Below are 13,739 nucleotides of genomic sequence, written 5' to 3' on the forward strand. Positions count from 1 at the left end.
GCCCAAAAATAAGTATGTTCATGGGTCCTAAAAAATACAAGGTTGCAAAGACTCTCTAAAGGATTGTATAGACAATTTTGTTTCTCATTGGCCTTGTTAGAGAAGAGGGCAACTCTTTGCCATTGTTCACAGGTTCACTGAAGGGCCTGAAAACAGATTGGCTATTAATGGACTGTTTTAATGCCATTATAATGCCATCCTTTTCTCACTGCTGAGTTCATAGCTACCCTTGGAATCCTTTGATACTGAAGTACCTGTGTGTTGTCGCCATCTGTTCCATGTTTGTTTAATTTAGGATAATATATTGTTTGCGGGAGAATTTCAGTGTAAAATGTCCTAGAATTATTTTGTGTCTTCATTTGAAAAATTGGAATCACTGTTTCACTCTTTAAGCAAGAACTGAATTACTTTTCAAATTTGTACTGAGAAGTCATGTAATCAGCATAAAAGTATAGTTAAATAACTTTTTCTCCTATTCCCTCCTCCATCTTTCAGCTCCATTTTTGCTAGTTTTCATATAGAATTCTATAGTGAGATTTCAAAGTGAGCCTTTCCTCTCTGTCTTGTCTATTCTTTTCTGGTGCTACAGACTTTTGCTGTTACATTATTGTATTGATGTATCTAGGAAACCTTATGAAGCTTGTTCAAAAAAGTTAATAAGTGACTATTAGAAATTACTTATTTTTAATAGTTATAAATTATTTTTATAACTTTATTTACTTGTACTTACTATTATATAGTTTAGAATTTTTATTATTTATAAAAGTCTTTAGTTAAATATGCTTAAATCCGTGCTGCAGCCTGTCAGTCAGCATGCAGTTATGTCATCCATACTGATGGATATCTTTTCTCTCTGATTATTTCAGGAAGTGTTTATGCCCCTCTTCCTCATCAGAAGTATAAGTTGCCAGTGCTAGACACAATGTTTGTTAGAAAGAAACATCGTGGGAAAGACTCTGGGTTAATCATATTGGAAGACTTTGTGAATTCCTTTACTGAAGCGTCTCTTGGCCTACGATATCCACTGTCATCTTTCATATATACAGGCAAGCTGTCTAATTTTTTCTTCTGATCTTATTTGTGATTTCATGTCCAAATGAGTATTGTCATTCAACCTCCATATTTGTGGCCTTATCCTCAGGTTCTTCATTTAATTTTCTGCACTTTGGTGGAGGCTAAAAATCCTGATTTGTGTAAGATGAAGTGGTTTCTGATTCAATTTTTTTATCCTCTATGTAAACGTGAATTATTTGAACTCTGTTGGCTTTCTGCTGCTGTGAAGTTTACCACTGTCCTGTTTCCCCCATCAAGCCTGTGGCATGGGCAGAGGTGTTTTTTCTCTGTGGGATCTAATGTCTATCTGCCTTGTATCACCATTTTCTTGCTCGCACCTAAACCTCACGAGGTTGTTTAATTCATGTGTTCTCTGAACTTCTGGTGAAGAGGACATACTAGGCTCTGCTTTCACTTGTGTATCAGAAGGGACAGTTCTAAAACAAGGAAAACACATATGGTTCTTCCATTAGCAACCTAAGAGAACTATGTCATGCAGGAAATTACATGGAAAGTATGGTCTTGGGACTGTGTTCAGACAAGAGGCACATTTCTTTTGCCCTGTTTCTCAAGGCATGCTCCTTCTTAGGCCATTTGCCAGTATTCCTTCTATGAACATTTTTGTCTCGCCTTCTTAACCAGTAGAAATTTTCTGCTGTTTGAAGCACCACAGTCTGTCACTGGATCTGATAAGACCTAGTTGTTAGGCTTCAATGAGAAAAATTACTTGAGCAGAATTTAATGACTAATTCATTTTTGTAGTCAAGAAATGACACAGTGAGGGTCTTGTGCTCTGAAATTGTGTATCAGTATTGAACCCGGTGAAAAATGGTAGCTTTTTCTAGCAAAGACCAAAGAATAGTGTCAAAGCATGCATGCCTCTTCCCTTGTATGTTTGATACAGGTATAGAGAGAAAAAGATGGAAGGACAGCAGTGCAGAAAATGTTCTGGAAGTGAACAGTGATTAACCACTCAATGCTAACATATTAACACTCCCAGGGAGTGCTTGTCACAGATGCCTAGAGAGTGTGAGGGGACAAAACCCACTTGATTACATCCTCTGCTTAAGAACCCTTCTGTCCTGAGTTTGGTTTTGTAGTTGGCAGGAACAGTAACTAGTGAGGTTTCAAAAATCTCAAGTGGGTACTAGGAAAAGAAGAAAATCCCATTCATCTTTGTTTGCAGATTAAGATAATAATGGAAAGTATTTAAACTTATATTCAGAAAGGGTTAATTAGGAGAGATGTGTAGGGTAAAGCAGAGTTTATTTCAGACTTGACTGTTTTGTTAAACAGTTCTTTCTATTGTTGTTTGTGTATGATGGTAGATTGCAAAATAATTTTCTTTCAGATGAACTTTAAATCTGAGATATAGCTGAGTATATGGTAGCTATAATACAGTGTTTTTTCTTGTGTTTGCTCAGCTTGTAAGCAGTACCTTGAGAAGTACCCTGGGGATAAAAACCTTCTGTGGCAAGTGGACGGAACAGGAAGGTGGTTCCAGAGAAAGTCTATTATGTCTATAGTGGAAAAGGAACGTCTCAGAAGTGCAGGTATGGATGCTTTGTTTTGTTGTTTTCTGACACTATGTGAAAGTTGAACAAATACTTTACAAGAGTGATTTCTATGAACACTGTGTAGAAACTAGCAGAAAGATTTCTATTTGTCCTGAGAACATATTCAGAAAGATTTTTATTTGTCCGTTGAGATCATATTTGGAATGGTGTCGTATTTTAACCCCAGCTGGCAGCTAAGTACCATGCAGGTGCTTCTTCACCCTCTCCTCCCCCAGTAGGATGGGAAGGAGAGTCTGGGAAAAAAAAAGTAAAACCTCTGGGTTGAGATAAGAACAGATTAAGAATTTAAATAAGATAAAATATAATAATGGAAAGGGAGACAAAACCAGATAAATAAAACCGAAGAGAGGAAAGTGCTGCACAGGGCAGTTGCTCACTACCTGCTGACAGATGCTGAGGCAATCGCCCAGCAGCCCTTTCTAGCCAAGTGTCCCCTGTTTATGTACTGACCGTGATGTTCTGTGGTGTGGAATATCCCTGTGGCCACTTCAGGTCAGCTGTTCTAGCTATGGTCCCTCCCATCTTCTTGTGCACTTGTTCGCTGGCAAAGCATGGGAAACCGAAAAGTCCTTCAGAAAGGTTAAACACCACTCAGCAGCAATGAAAACAGTGTGGCATCATTATTCTTGTACTGAATTCACAATGCAGCACTGTGTCAGCTACTAGGAACAGTAATAATTCTATCCATTCTGAAAGTGGGATGATATCCACTCCTTATTTGCTGTATCTTTTATGTCATACCCAGGTTCTGTTCTTTGCAGTTTCCAGTTACTCTGATGCTGTTAGCTTTCCTGTCTTCTGATATATACACATGCATCATGCACGTGTATCATTGCCTATGGCCCATTCCTCTAAAATGAGTTCCTTTAGTCCGTGACTTTGAGTTCTATCTGTTGTAACAGTCTTCCAGGGCAGAAAAGATTTTGCATGAAGTTGGATTGTTGCATGCTGGAGCCAGTTCTGCTTCTGTACATGCACTTGTACCACTGCACTTGTTTGCCTTTGCAAAATTAATTCTTCTGGGTGATTTTTACTGTAATACCCTTGATATGGTAATTGAGTGGGAATCAGGTTCTGATCCCCAAATTCAGAATGGTGAAAACAGGTGCTGTGAGGTACCCATTTAAGTGATAGGCATATAACCATGAAAGAGTATAAAGTGTTATATGGCAATTAGCATCATGCAATTTAATTTATTGGCTACTCACACCCAAAATCAAATCCCCATAAGGAATGCAAGGGACTTCCCTATCTTCCTGTATTACCTGCTAAGTGGAGCCAAGTGCTTGAGCAAACTCAGTTCCACAAATTGTTTTGTCTTTTCCTGAAGCAGGAATAACCCAGACTGTTTCCCTCAGCACACCACAGGAAATTTATCTCTTTCTACTATGTGTAAAAGTTTGGACTGTGATGTGTCAGACTGACTGTCAGATTCCCTAGTGTTTACTTAACAGGTGGCTTCTGCTAAATGTGTGCCCCAATGTTTGAAGGTCCTGCCACCCACTGTTCCAGGATAAATGGATTATTGTATCATTTCATTTTTCTGGAGGGTGGTACATGACAGACAATGTGATATTCCCAGTCAATGCCATGGTCTTTGGCCCAGTTGTCTATGATGTTGTTTAGAAAATTAGTTGCACTACCTCATTCTGGAATTTCTGTCATCTTCTTAAGGTTTCCTTCTTAAGGCCCACTGTTCCTGGTGGTGGCATGGGGTTCAGGCTATGTTTTCTCCTCTCTGTGTTGCTTCCACCATTGTAAGGACATGACATTTTCCCCTGGAGTTTGGAGGGAGTGTGATATAATCTATGTACCCAGTCTCCCCATATTTCTATTTCAGTTGTCTTTCTCCATACTAGAGAGGTTTTAACCACTTGGCTTCTTTAATTGCATGTTTCACATTTATGAATAATCTGTGCAATTGTGTCCATGGTCGAGTCCACCCCTGGATCATGTGTCCACCTATAATTTGCATCTCATCCTTGACTATCTGAGGTGTCATAGGTGTGCACCAAGCTAGAAATAATTTTCCCTTTTATTGACAATTCTGATCCACCTGAGTCGCTTCAATCTTAGAGGCCTGATGCACTTTCTGGTTGTTCAGATGTTCCTCTGTGGCCCATTTCTTGGGTACATCAGTCTCTACATGAGGTACTTTCACAACCAAGTTCTCCACCTAGACAGAATTATCTTGTCACAATGTCGCAGCTCAGATGGCTTTACCTTTTTGCTGCCATCACTGCAACCACCCCACAGGGCATTTGCCACTACACAAGTCAGTATAGAACTAAAATATTGGTCATTTTTCTTATTCAGCAATGTCTAAAGCCAGCTGGATGGCCTTCACCTCTGCAAACTCACTTGATTCACCTTCTCCTTCAGCAATTTGTTGTAGGAGACTCGATCTCTGATCCTTTCCTACAATGTGGCAGAACAATCAGTAAATAAGGCATATTTCTTCTCATTTTCTGGTAATTTATTACACAGTGAGTCCTCTTCAGTATGGGTCACCTCCTCTAGTAATATTCAAAAATCTTTTCAGGCCAGTCCTTGATCACTTTCAAGATTCCTGGACAATCTAGTTGGTGCAGTATTTCTGCTGGTGCACTGTTGTGGTAGTGACTGGCACCTGTTATTCTTCAAGAGCCTCACAACAGAAGGGTCCTCTGAGAGAAAAAGCCAGGCAGACAGATGCTTAATTTCCCCTGTCTACAAGGCAGCTGTAGTGAAAGCCCAATGCTACCCGTTTGGGTCCGTGAAATGTCCTCTTTTGAAATGGTCTGTGCCAAAGGTGCACAGAGTCTCTGGGCCAGTCATAGTGACATGCTTTTGCCAGTCAGGCTAGTTTCAGCCTCAATTATAGTCAGCTGTTGGGGCCTCCCTGTCACTCTAGAACTACATTGGGTTATTGCCCTCTGTAGCAGGATGGCATTATGGCACACTGTGCACTAATGTCTATTAGACCATTATACTCATGTGGGTTTGACATTCTAGGCTACTGAATGATCATCATCTCCCACTGAAAGGAGAGTCCTCTAGTCCTCTATTCTATGTCCTCTAGTACTGGACATAGAATTCTCCACCCACTTTTTGTGAACAAGGATTAGAATTCTTTACCATAGAGTCAGGGTAAGATTAGCCATTCCTTTCTGTCTGGGAAGTTGCGTGCTAGAGACTGGAGCAACAATTTTCCTGGAGGAATCCACATTTGTGATTTTTTCTTACAGTTCATGCCTCTAGGGTGAAGGTGAATTTCCCATATAATTTTTTCATATCCTTTCTGTGGTCCCACAGGATTTTAAAAGCCATGGTGTGTACCCTTTATCCTCTTTTTTGAGCAAAAGAATTCTCTCTTAATAGCTGAGATACTTGTCTGTACAGGTGGGGAGTAGAACCTGTCTTTTTGTTGCTGTAACTCCTGGACTTGTTTTTCATACCTTCTGAACAGATTTTTTCACAACTGAGAGGCAAGACCATAGCTAGGAAGAGAGACTTTCTTTGTATTCCCAGAATTAGCAAACCACTTAATCCACTGCAGATATTCCTTTATGTCTCTAGGTCATGAACACCAGTGAATTGAGATGATGGGTGTGCTACATATACAAATATCTGCCATGTGGGTTATGTGCATTGGGCTTTGTCTAAATCTGTGTGTGACTGCACATTCTTTGGCTCATAACAAATCATCTCTAGCACAGCTAGCTCCCTCAGGTACTAGACATCTCTCTGTCCATGGTGTCCACTTGCCTGGCTGAGATGGAATGTCTTCCTTGAAGGCCTTTCCTTCACACTCGACAAGCAACTAAGTGCCACATATCTGCTTGTTCCCCCTTTGGTGGGGTGGGGAGGAAAATCTGAAAAAAATGCAAAACCACTGTTTTGAGACAAGAACAGTTTAATAATTGAAATAAAATTAAAAAGAAACATAATGTAACAATAATCATAATGAGAAGGGAGACAACAAAACGAGAAAAATGAAACGTGCGAGAGAGAACTGATACACAACACAGTTGCAGTGATTAGCGCCTCCCAGTTTATGTACTGGGATTAACAATGTGGTATGGAATATTTCTTTGGTCAGTTGTCCTGGCTGTGTTTTGTTTCCAGCTTCTTGTGCAACTGCTCACTCAGCATAAGAAAGTGAAAAGTCCTTGAATTAGAGTAACCCTTATTTAGCACAACTAAAACATCAATGTGTTATCATACTCTAAATTCCAGACAGAGCACTGTATGAGCTATTAGGAAGAAAAGTAACTCTATCCCATGATAGAAAAAGTAACTCTATCCATGTACAATGTCTACGTGCAAAGCAGGACAAAGAGTTGTTATATAAAGGTACTAATTTTCTCTTGTGCTGTTTACTCTTTAAAATCTTCACAGCAGAGACCTCAAAGAAGGAAAATAAGAGTTTGCAAGCAGAGGACAATTTTTGTCAGTCTGCAGTATCTGAAGCAGGTGGACCCAGGACTGAGGCAGAAACACAACTAAGTGTAGGTACACAGTCTGTTACCTCTTTTTTTTAATGTATTGTTACTGGAAAAACAGTTATGAGAAATTATTTTTGCTTACATTTGCTTATTTGTTACTTTCTGTGTGGATGTAAGGCTTCCCAGTGATGTAATGCTAATGTCTAAGATAGGTTGGTGGTTTTTTGTTTTGGATTTGTTTTGTTTGTTTTTTGCTTTGTTTGGTTTTGGTTGGGTTCTTGCTTTTGGCTTTTTTGTTGGTGTTTTTGTGGACAGGTGGGGTTTCCCCATGCATGTAGACTCTGTGCCCCAGCTGTCAGGGTCTGCAATTTGAGCCTTTTACCAGCCGATTACATAAAGCAGAGTATTTCAGCTATCTCTGAGATTGAACTGTTTAGAGAGTTTTTAGAGGTAAATGTCCATGTCACAGCTCAGTACAATGGCTGATGTTAAGTTTGCATGAAGAGTCAAACATTGTCTGTACAAAAAGATTGCAGCTTTCTTTGTATGTATTTTATACAGCAACCAGATTACAGCTGCTCGCGGACATGTGCTTATGAAAATGTTTGGGTCGTTAAATATTATGAAGCTCTTCCTCTATTTCATTTGTATTCTGAAGGCACACAGAATCTGCTTGACAATAATTCATAGCTCCAAATGCCATGAGCATGGATTCACATGCTTTAAGAAATGTCTGTGTTACTGACAGGCTTTCATAGAAGTCACTGCTTTAATTAAAAATGGGAAATAATGGCTAAATCAATACTCTCAGATATTAACGTTTAAACTTTAGATTTGGAATTTAATTCAAGTTTTCCCAGTTGAGAAATTAGTATTTCCCAAAGCAAAATTAACAGGAAAAATAGTGATGTTTTAAATCTCTCAATGACAGGAAGCAATAACTCTTAGTTGTCCTTCATTTGTAACAGTGTCTCTAGCCTCATCTCTGTGTTTTAGATAGATTCCAGTTACGATCATATCAGCAAAATTATCTAAAAACTTACATGTTTTGGTTGTAGAGCTATATGGATATACCCAGAGAAAATAGAAGAGTGACAGTAGTTCTTTTCTTTTTTGTTGCTGTGTGTTAAGAAGTCAAGCCCTGCCTCTTGCCCTTTTCCAGAGGAAAAGACAGTAGATACCAAAGTGCTCCGGCTCCTCATAGCTTGGTAAAACTGCTGGCAGCTCTAAAATTGGCATCTGCAGTATCTATAAGCAGTTCTGCAAGAGTTTGAAAATTGTTGGACCACCTAAGAAAGTAAAATACCCCACCTTCCCCCAAGCCATGAAAAAACCATCTCCCAGCTTTAATTTTCACCTTTCCATTAGTGCTCCTCATTTTGTGCATTTGATTCTAGAAGAATTTGTTGTTAGTTTACAAATTTTAATGTATTTAGTACTCACTTGACACTATTTGTCTTGGTTTGAAAAGACAGGTGTCTGCTAAGGAAGGCAGGGGCCTCCCTTGAACTGGAAACTGTAAACCCCCTCCCTCTCAGCTGCTATAAATTTGAAATTAAGGGGCTCTCAGGCAAAGATATGGGAGCAAGAATAACAGTTCTCTATTGGTTTGTGGAAGAGATAAACTGCCCACTTAACAGAAGATAACTGCCACACCTCTAACTGATGGCAAATAGAATACACATTGTTTTGCAATCTAGGACACTACTTCAAATAGCGGAATGTAGACATGGACACTTTTTGCCAGCCTTTTTCCACAGTATTGGAAGTGAGACTAGAAAAGTGGACCAGGATGCTGGTAATTGCTGTTCCAGATTATTACTAGCAGCTAAGAAAAAACAATGTACATAATTTTATTTTAATGTGTCCAGCTTGTACTCACTTTACTGTATCAAGTGGTGAATCCTCAGCTAACTTGCAGAAAAAAATTGAGGTATTTAAGGGATGGTGTGGAGAAACAGGATACAAAAAAAGCTTTTGGGAGAGGGAGCTAAGCAGCCTCCTTCTGAGGGAGTGCTGACTGTGCATGTAAGCTGCATTTACTGATGAATCACCAAGTTCTAGCTTTTCTTATTTTCTACATGGTTTGCCATATTCTGTTGGGTGTCATGATAAAAATAAAGTATAGAATAGCATAAAAGTATCAAAATAAGACTTTGCAAATAAATTTAGCCAACCATTGCAGTGTAGTCCCTTGGGTATATACAGAAAGGGGAAACAAACAGAAAGAGACTCCTATAATTGGATTGTGTGGACACTTATAATAAGTAGAACTGTTAGGAAAAAATCTTGGTAGTATTGTTGACAGGTCACTTTGAAATCTTATCTTTTACACTGAGGCCAGAAGTAAAACACAGAAAAACTAGTCATCCATGACATAAAGATAACTTGTAAAAAAGATAAAATTTGCTGAGATGAGACAGAAGACTTAGCTACAAATTAAGAATTATTTTAGCAGCTGTTTTATAGAATCATTACTATGAGTGCTTAAGAAAGGTGCAACCATAGGTAGGATGATGAAGGTATTTTAATAAATTCAGAAAATTTTAGAATAACATTAGCTTTGCTTTTGTTCCACAGGGTGACTCTCAAAAAGGTAAAGAATCAACAGATGTTCATGCAAGCACATCTGAAGGTAAAAACTTTGATTATCAATATTGCAATTACTCTAGATGGATAGCGTTACAGGCTATTTCACAGCTTTTCATTTTACTTCATTCATCTGTAAAATGGATATAAAAACATGCTTTCCTCCAAGGTGCTGAGATTCAGCTCCTATACCTTTTAGAGGAATTCAGATAAAATTGAGTCTTGGTAAAGATACTATTCAGATAAAAAGTACCACAACGAAATGCTGTTTTAGTGGCACTCAGTTTCTTTCATGAACTATTTTGGGTGGGGAGGTCATATGTAGATCTTAGAATTTGTTCGCTTGAATTTTTTTTGTGTTGTTCTCCTAAGACCCTAATGCAACTCATGCTTCCATCTGGCCTCGAAGCAGTCATTTAAAACGTCAGAAGCTAAGTAAATATAGACAGGAACGTGAACTTCAAACTTCCCAACAAGATGTGGAAAATGCTCTTCAAATGTCCAAAAGCAGGTACCAGGAGCCCATTTTTACTGATTTCTTATTTTGTTGCTTGGGCAGCCATGAACTACATTAGTGTCACAGGATGTGCAACTGGTATTTCTTCTCCTTTCTCCCTACTTTACTTGCTTGATTTTAAGATTACTAAAAGTAAAGTCTAACGCAAGATGGGAAGTGAGAAAAGTGAGACATCATTTAAAGAGTGATTGCATCAAAATGTAGTACCCGTAAAAGCTCAGTAGATACTAGAAATAATAGGAAAAGAGTGAAGGCTGAGAGTGTCCTTTTGTAACTGAATCTGTACAATAGTAAAAATATTTGTATTCGCAGCACAGTTTCTTGAGATAATATATCTGGACTTACATCCATAATACTCTGTGTGGTCTTTGAGGAAGTATCCCTTCCCCACTTCTTGTTACAGTCTTGTTTCTTCTTTATTGCAGTAAAATATGGTCTGACTGTTCAGCTGAGGAGCTGGTTACTGCTTGTCAGCTAATAACAAGTATTGTAGGGGGCCATGTCTTCAAAGGAAAGCCCTTTGCTCAGACAATATTTTAAACCATCATATCTGATCTAACATCCTGAAAAGAATCCAAAACCATTTTCAGTTTAAATGATGTTAGCCTGTGTAACAATCATCAGATGTGGATGTGAAGAGTAGTGTAACTTGTGTGCCATAACAGTTCTTACAGAACAGGGCTTGGAGTAATAATTTGTACTGGCTTTCCATTCAGAATATCTATTTTAAGTAAATAAGTAGCCCCTTCCTCCCTCATAGACACACTGTGCGCACCCCACCCTGCTCCATGTCTATGTCTTCCTCTCATTCTCTTCCAAAGAAATCCGCTTCAACCCCTTAAAGCCTCTTCAGACCAACTGAGGATAACTTGATTATCTTATAGGAAATCACTCAAACTTGTGACAAGAGGCTTCTTTAAACAGAATTTGTTGTGGGGGTTTTCTTTGTGCAGCTGAGGCCTTGCACTAGGAAGTGCCTAATTTTTGTTTAAATTGCTCTGTGAAATTACAGCTACTGTATTGCTGTGTTGCACTGTGAGTGCACTGCCCTAAGCTGGTTCAAATAGGTCAAGCAACACATTTGATGCTGCCACAGCTTAAGAAATGCTGTTACTACTAATAATTGGCTAATTTGTGTGTGAGAGGACTAACCTGATATGATTGGTTAGTAAACTAACCTAATTTGAATGTCACATTTTGGGCCTTACAAAATTAAGGCAATGAGGTAGCAGCAAAGTGTTGCTGTTACACAAGATGTGTTACATGGTATTTTTAAGCAGAGCTAAGAGGAGCACTAAAATGAGGGCACCAGAACAGCATATGAGCTTGGTACTTTCCATGCACACCAGCAAATGAATCAGGGTTTTCTGTTGTGCACTTTCCTATTGAGTCCTACTTTCATCTCAGGACTGGCATGTAGGATAAAACCCTCCAGTACTGCCTTTACTATGAGATCACAAAGTAGACTCCTGTGAATCTATTACATGTACTTTTTTCTTTGCTTGTATGTAATAGTTTCAGTTCATCTAAACTTTATCATCTTGAAAATGAGAACTGAATATTTGAGTTACTGTTACTACCGTGCAGTAGTGGCAGTGCACCAGCACTTCATCTTTAGATATTTGCTAATGTAACCTCTAGCTGATGGTAACTTATTAATTCATGATGTGTTTATTGCCTTGAGTTACTTTCCAGTCATGGTCTTTGCAATATCTGTATTTTCAGTGATTGTATGAATACAGTTGTTTTCATACTTCCATTATTTAAAACTGCTTCTACAGTAGGGATGAGGGGAAAAAGAAGTTGCTGCTTTTCTTAACCCTTTGTAGCTTTCAAATATGTGATGCATCACTACTTTCTAAATTTAAAATAACAAACTTAGAGAAATTTCAGATTTCTTTCCCATAAAATGGAAGTGAGACAGATAAAAATTTATAATTGCCAAAGTAGTTTTCCTAGTTATTATTTTTTTCCTAGTGAGGAGTTAGCCATTTTTAGATGCATTTAGTTTTCTACATTTGTATTTTCTATGGCAAGCGTGTACTACATAATTGGTCATGAAAGAATTTCTCTGCTGAGATCACCAAAATCATGTATTTATCTAAAATATATATCTTAATACCTACAGGCCAGAACTTCTTTCCCACACATCTGAAAGCTCTAAAGATGTAGTAGAAGTGCCTAAGATGGATACTGTTGAGAAGGATGAGGAAATAATTGTTGAAAATGAGGACCAGTCTGTATTAGAAGTGGAAATGCATGTATCACCCTCTGAGAAACAAAGTGAGATGGAGGTGAGCTGGATGGGATAGCAATAGCAGATGGGTTTGGAATACAGCAACAGTTTCTGTTAAATGTGGTCCTTGCTACCTTGCTCCATGTGATTCTCAGATCTTTGGTTTTTTGCACCAGTGCTTCATTAAGAGGTGTATCTAAGAAGTTAAGGCTAGTAAAGAATTAGTTTCAGAGAATATTTCACTGTATGTATTTTGAGCAATAAAGTTTATAGGATCTTCAGTAAGATGAATTTCTAGTTTGTCTACCATCCTAATTTTCTTCATTGATTTCTCCTAATAAGAAATTCCAGAGAACTGGGATATGATCAAGATCTGATCCAGTATCTCTAATCTTAAAAAAAAAGTGTTTTCAAGACATCAGTACCTGGTATGCTTCAGTGACTTCTATTGGTTCTTTTTACTTCTCTACTTAAAAATTGCCTGTTGGATTTAAACATCAACTTTAAATCCAGCTTTTAGCTTCATCTTCATGTTAATAACTTGAATTTAAATAACTTGAATTTAAATTTCTGAATATTCTTTATGCCTAGCAGTGCCTCAGGGTTTTTTGTTCTTACTGATGGAAGAGAAAGTGGACTTTATGTATGTTAGTTTCAAGGAATGATTGCAGGAGGCATGAGAGGTGAATTGAAAACTTCTTGTCTTGGCTCCTAACTGTAGGCTGTGGTCATATATTTAGTACAGGTGACAATAACAAACTAATAGTCTGGCTAAGTTAGCCAGTCTGCATTAAGTTCTGTCTTCTTAGTACATAGTTCTAGATATCTCAGCTATCTGCTTCTCACATTAAGCTACAAATTTAGATCACATGTACATCCATTAGTGCTGGGGAACAATAGCTGGTCATAATTTTGACTTACAAATATGACCTTTTTTTTTTTTAGGAAATGCCATCAGACCCTCTTAATGGTGAGGTAGCAGAAGAAACTGGTAAGACCTCACTGATGGCTGAAGGAGAGATGGTAAATGAAGTTCCAAGTGGCGAATCAAAATTGCTGTCTGAGAATCAAGGAAAAGAACCTGTAACACCATTTGTTCCATTAACCCTTGATGCTCCAGGAAAACCCCCAGAAGACACTGAATCAGAGAAGGTGAGAGAACTGAAACAAAATGTGAAGTCATTTTTACTTCAAAGTGTATTTATCTTGCAGGGATTTTTTTCCTTTTGTTAAGTAACAGAAAGTAGCCCCTGACATTGTATGAAATTACTGGGAGAAGCAATTATTAGGACAGATGATGTAAATCCATAGGGAGAATACACTAACATTTCTGTTTCAAT

The 13,739-nt window shown here is 38.2% G+C and overlaps 1 protein-coding gene across 3 annotated transcripts in view; it reads left to right on the forward strand.

Moving 5' to 3' along the window:
* The window catches only part of FAM169A (family with sequence similarity 169 member A), a 38,419-nt gene that overhangs the window by 19,968 nt on the left and 4,712 nt on the right, over positions 1 to 13,739 (forward strand). For 2 of the 3 annotated variants that reach the window (XM_064736200.1, XM_064736202.1), the window contains exons 6-12: positions 867 to 1,046; positions 2,478 to 2,606; positions 7,011 to 7,120; positions 9,638 to 9,692; positions 10,019 to 10,157; positions 12,292 to 12,457; positions 13,345 to 13,551. In XM_064736200.1, coding sequence (XP_064592270.1) covers positions 867 to 1,046; positions 2,478 to 2,606; positions 7,011 to 7,120; positions 9,638 to 9,692; positions 10,019 to 10,157; positions 12,292 to 12,457; positions 13,345 to 13,551 — 986 coding nt within the window. The remainder of the gene's footprint in view (positions 1 to 866; positions 1,047 to 2,477; positions 2,607 to 7,010; positions 7,121 to 9,637; positions 9,693 to 10,018; positions 10,158 to 12,291; positions 12,458 to 13,344; positions 13,552 to 13,739) is intronic. The other variant, XM_064736201.1, reaches the window with a different exon arrangement.

This window comes from Zonotrichia leucophrys, chromosome Z (assembly GCF_028769735.1).
Source record: "Zonotrichia leucophrys gambelii isolate GWCS_2022_RI chromosome Z, RI_Zleu_2.0, whole genome shotgun sequence".
NCBI classification, from domain to species: Eukaryota; Metazoa; Chordata; class Aves; order Passeriformes; family Passerellidae; genus Zonotrichia; species Zonotrichia leucophrys.